At 49.7% G+C, this 5,112-nt stretch overlaps 1 protein-coding gene across 1 annotated transcript in view; it reads right to left on the bottom strand.

Annotated features, from left to right (window-relative positions):
- IL19 (interleukin 19) overlaps nt 1-4,881 on the bottom strand; it is a 12,455-nt gene extending 7,574 nt beyond the window's left edge. The window contains exons 1-4 of the mRNA XM_012638816.1: nt 4,738-4,881; nt 4,521-4,586; nt 2,063-2,215; nt 1,024-1,098 (exon numbers count right to left, since the gene is read on the bottom strand). Of these exons, the coding sequence (XP_012494270.1) occupies nt 1,024-1,098; nt 2,063-2,215; nt 4,521-4,586; nt 4,738-4,881 (438 nt within the window). The remainder of the gene's footprint in view (nt 1-1,023; nt 1,099-2,062; nt 2,216-4,520; nt 4,587-4,737) is intronic.
- Nucleotides 4,882-5,112: the final 231 nt, after the last annotated feature.

Raw genomic sequence — 5,112 nt, 5'->3', positions numbered from 1 at the left:
GAAACCCCAAAGGATAAGTGTCCACCGCAATGTCACCCAGCCACTTAGTAACAGAGCTGGAACTAGAACCCAAGTCTCCCCACTTATTTCACCTTCTTCAGCAGACTTAAAGGAGGTGGTAAGATCTAAAAGCACGTCCTGTAGAGCCAGCCAGCGTGTGATCAAATCCTACCTCCACCACACGGTCACAGCAGGAGCTTAAGTTATTTAATCTGCTTGTGCCTCGGTTTCTGCATTTATCCAATGCAGATAATGACTCAGCATTGTCGTAAAGGACAAATGCGTCAATGCTCGTAGTGCACTTAGAACAATACCTGGCTCATAGTAGCAACCACATGACTTTTAGATGTTTCTATAATACTATCCTATGGAGCCTCTCCACAAAGAAGCAGAGCTCTGAACAGACTCCCTACCTCCTTGCTAGTCAAAGGGTTGGCATCATTTGGGAGCGTGATCTAAATGCATACACTCAGATGTCACCCCAGCCCTACTGAACCAGAATCTGCATTTAGCAGGATCTTCAAATGATGCGCATGAGAAGCACTGCTTCCCCGTCCAGTCTAGGTGAGATGTGCACTCTAGTCTACATCAGCATCTACAGGGGAAGCATGATACCTTCCTCACCACACACAATGCTGATGGCAGGTACTGACCACAAGGACACCACGCAGATAACTTGTTTCATGCATAACAGCTCATAGTTCACGGCGGATCTTAGCTCTCTCTGTCCCACCCTCATCTTACACAGCATGTGCTTTCTCCAAACTATAATACAGGTCAGGCCTGATACTGAGGCTATAAGAAAACAGCGGAGGGATGATGGAGAAGTGGAGCCCAGGAAATTCGCAAATGAGGTAGGACCAACGCACTCTTTGCAGACACATAGAAATGGGAAAGCCCACAATTACACTTATGGAGTGAATGAATGAATTTGAGCACAGAGGAGGCGGAAGGCTTGGCACTCTCTCATTCAGATTTCTCCCACTCATCTTCCATCTTCCCCGTCCTCTGCCCAGAACTTACCTGATCATAGTTGTCATGAACTATTCTGGTTGCATTGGTGGCTTCCTGCCTGCAGTGACACCGCCTCTGCTCCTGCTGTGATACAGTAGAGGCAGCTCCTATCAGAGGACATTTCCACCCTGGCATGCTCTGACTGCCAACCCCACCCCACGAGAAGTGACATTTCTCCTTGCTTTCACAGTGAGAGTCAGGTGAATAAACTGGAGTGACAGCAGCCAGGAGAGAACAGGGCCTGTTTGCAGAGTCACCTGCATTTGACCATGGCTGCTGCTTCTTCTGGATTTATAGCCCACCAGACTGTCAGCACCAGGGGGCAAGGACTGTGTCTAGTCTACCTCGTCCCCACCCTGTGACCGCAACACCCCACAATGTAGGCACTCGGTATACATTTGTTGGGTTAATTGCTTAAATCATTGGTTAAACGAATCCATGTGATTCCATTATCGTATGAATGTAAGTAGGACAGGGATCACTACTCCTTCTAACAATTTGAGACTCTGAGGCACAGAGAGGTAAAGTCACTTGCCACAAAGTCACGCAGGAAATCATTAACAGGAATAGGGCTAGAACCTAATTGGTTTGTTACGGTTTTGTTTGTGATGTTTGATTTTAATAGTTCACAATGAATTTACAGGGGACACGTAGGGCTAGGCTCTACCAAGGAACGACCCAGAGGTTAACTGGTGGGGAAACCCCAAAGGGCCAGAAGCAAAGACGCTGGGGGTATGCTTATGGTGAGACCGGACCCCTTGGCATGCCTCTCTCGCTTAAGGAATCCTTTGCCACAAGTTGGTCACCCCGGGAGGATTACCCATGAGGACACCCGTCTGCTGAGCTGTGAGCAGATAGGAAGCCCCGGGGGAAGCAGCAACCACTGGGAGAAGTTCTTGATGGTTCTCCCTGTGGATCTGGATGACAGGCAAGGAATTTCCTTTGACTCCGACAACCATGTCAGAAGGCCAGTCGGGGCCAGCACCTCCAGGGCCCTCCCTGGGGCGGACGGGGAACAGATGCTTAGAATCAGGACGCGGTGACTCACACAGCGCCGCAGGGTTTTCTGCATGTAGAGGAAAGAGTTGGCAATGCTGCTGATTTTTCTCAAGATTTGGGGGTTCAGCTCCTGATGATCCTTGAACACCCTGTCCACATAGAATGCCAGGAGGTTCTTGGTCACGCAGCATGCATCTAAGGGCTGCAAGACACAAATCAGAGAAACTCCCAGAGGCCCTCTTCTCTTACCGTCTCAGAGACCAAAGCAGACTATTTGAGTATGAGGTAGCAAGAAGTGAGACAACTAAAAGTCATTTTTTAAAAATTTATGATGGTCTCAGAGTGTTCGTCCTCTTACGCACATCATAGCTATTTGGGACAAAGACAGCAGGGGGAGATTCCCATGAACACTTCTCTTTGTATGTCCAGGAGATACATTAAGAAAGGATGGGGCCCTGAACCCCATCATTGACTAGATTCTCTCCGCAGTATTCCTAGCGTATCATCACTAACTTCTGCTTAAATCCTTCCAGGAATCAGGTGCCTCCTTTGTAAGAGGACTGATGTCTGAGCAACTTTCTTGAAAAGTACTTCCTTACAATACAGAGGCCTCTCTGTTATGTCTCCCTCCGGCAATACCCGAGGGCTATGGCATGCCAGGCTTCAGCTGGCCATGCATCCCTTCAACTGCAGTGACGCTGTGTTCATTCTGGCCACCTGCTCTGGGCCGCACTGCTCGGCTCCCCTCCAGTAGGTCCTTTTGAAACCACACGGAGCATTTGGATGGGGCTGAGCTTTGCAAGAAGGGACACAGACAGCTGCAGAAATGGGCACATCTGGATAGGTCTGCAGAGAGCAGATGTCTCCAAGAAAGGGCCCCTAAAACTCCCAAGCACAGCCCAGAGAAGCTGGCCGGATAGAATTTCCTTCCAGCAGTTTGCACCCCACCCACCACCCCAAGAGCCAGTGAATTACTCCGCAGAAGATTAACTCAGTCTAAGTGGGAGTGGCCACAGCAGGACAGCACATCCGTCTTCATTAGCAATAAAAGAGCAGAGACGTCCCAGCCCCAGCGGCGGCTTTTCCTAGATGGCAAACGCTACCTCCTTCCCTTCCTCCGCTCCTGCCAGCTCCCTTAACCCAAAGGGCAAAGAGTTACACACTTCTGTGTTATCAAAGATTGCGGCGCTAGAAAAGGAGCACAGAAACGAAGGAAGGAGGGAGAGGAAGGAAGGAAGGAGGACAGAAGGAAAGGAGGGAGGGAAGGAGGAAGGGAAAATGATAAAGCCCTGAATCCCCATGGGCTCCTTTCCTTATTCCACATCAGCTATTTCTTGACCTTGAGAGGAGAAAGAATCTGGAGTCGGGGACATAAACTTGGGGTCTATGCACGCCTCAACCACTAACTAGTCATTCTCTCTCCCAAGATCTCAGTGTTCTCATTTGAAAATCATGGTTTAGGGATAGAAAGTATTTGGGGTCCCTTACAGCTGTGAGATCTTATGAGCCTCTAATACCGTTGACGGGAATGTTATTTCCTAAGTAGCTACATCTATTCACCAAGAATGAATCACTGCATAGAAGAATTACAAAGGCATTTGTCTCTCTCCCATGTGCAGAGAAGCCCAAGGAAAAAGTCACTCACTGCAGATACACCTTACACTGTGTCACATAAGTCCCTGAAAAACCTAGGTCTTTCTAGAATGCTTCCAAGGACTGGAGGAGCTCATTTTTAAAGGCATCTCTCGTGGCCCCTTTTGTAAAATGAATTATCACCTGGGGAGCCAACTGTTTCACGACACACTCTTACCACCTCCTATCTGGACAGTTAATCTCACCTTCTCACTGGCTTTCCTGCCTCACGCTGTGTGTTGCGAGGACACCGCCAGGCTGTCTTTCTAAAGCATTTTGTGATCATATAACTTTGGGCTCAAAAGCCGTCAGTGACTCTCTGCTGCCTCTACCTTATGGCGGAGGCTCAGCTTGCCTTCGGGGGTCTTTGGGAGATGACTCCAGGGTGTCTTTCTACCTCATTGCCCACCACTTGCCTACATGTCTTTCCCGTCACAACTCTCACGGTGCCCAACACACGTTCCTACCTTCACTCACCTTACGCGGTGCTCTTATACCCTCCAAATCCCTTCCTCCCTTTTATCTACTAACCTACAACCTCCTTGGCTTTGAAGTCACTGTTTGTTTTCTCAGCTCTCCCCAGGGGACCTTCCAAAATTACCCCCAAGCCACAGAAATCCTGGCCCCTGTGCGTGCCTGGCACTCCTAATAGTCTCTAGGGAAGTGGCATGTCTTTAATCCCTCCCCAGGGGTTCCAAGTCCCTGGGACCCTAGTGTGTCCTGATACCTCAACTGACACATGAGAAGCTTGGTGCATTTGGGGGACACTGGAGATTAGGAAAGAGAAGAGGACAGGGTGGGGATTTCTTTCTCAGCCCAGAGCCACTTCGCCGTGAAGATGAAAATAATAGGAAAGAGCCAACTAAGACCAATACCTTAATGCTCTGCAGGGTCTCCGACGTGGACAAGATAGTGACATTTTGGAAGGTGTCCTTAGCTTGCTACGGAGAGAAACATCAGAACAGACACAAGCGATGAGTACTCCATGTTCTCTTGAGACACCAAACATAACGAGAAGGAACTCACTTTTCAAGCAAAGCCGTAAGATGAGGCACACCCCTTGTCCGCACCTTTACCCCAACCCATACTCACGATGGCTCTTTTGATTTCTTGGAAACTCTCTTCTATATGGTGCATGTCCACGGAAATCAGACACCTCCTGAGACCACGGGTGTGCACCGAGCACAAGACAAGCACCGCGCCCAGGAGCCAGAGGGAAACGTACTGTAACTTCATGTCCTGCAGACAGGGGTGGAGGTCAGCTGCCCAGCCAAGGGTGGGGGGCAATGAAAGAAAAGGCCTCCGGTTGACACTCCCGAGGACCCCGCGGGGCAGGCCGAGCGGCATCCAAGAGAACAAGACTCACTACCTCAGCCTTGTGGAGTTTCAGGGGCCTGTGTCTCCTCTGGTTTCCTTGAATCGATTGAATATGAGTCCTCCTGCACCCCCACGCCAGGCCCCCACCTC

Source organism: Propithecus coquereli, unplaced genomic scaffold (assembly GCF_000956105.1).
Source record: "Propithecus coquereli isolate 6110/MARCELLA unplaced genomic scaffold, Pcoq_1.0 Scaffold135, whole genome shotgun sequence".
NCBI classification, from domain to species: domain Eukaryota; kingdom Metazoa; phylum Chordata; class Mammalia; order Primates; family Indriidae; genus Propithecus; species Propithecus coquereli.
The sequence above is the reverse complement of the archived record's forward strand: the minus strand, read 5'-3'. Positions and strand labels throughout refer to the sequence as shown.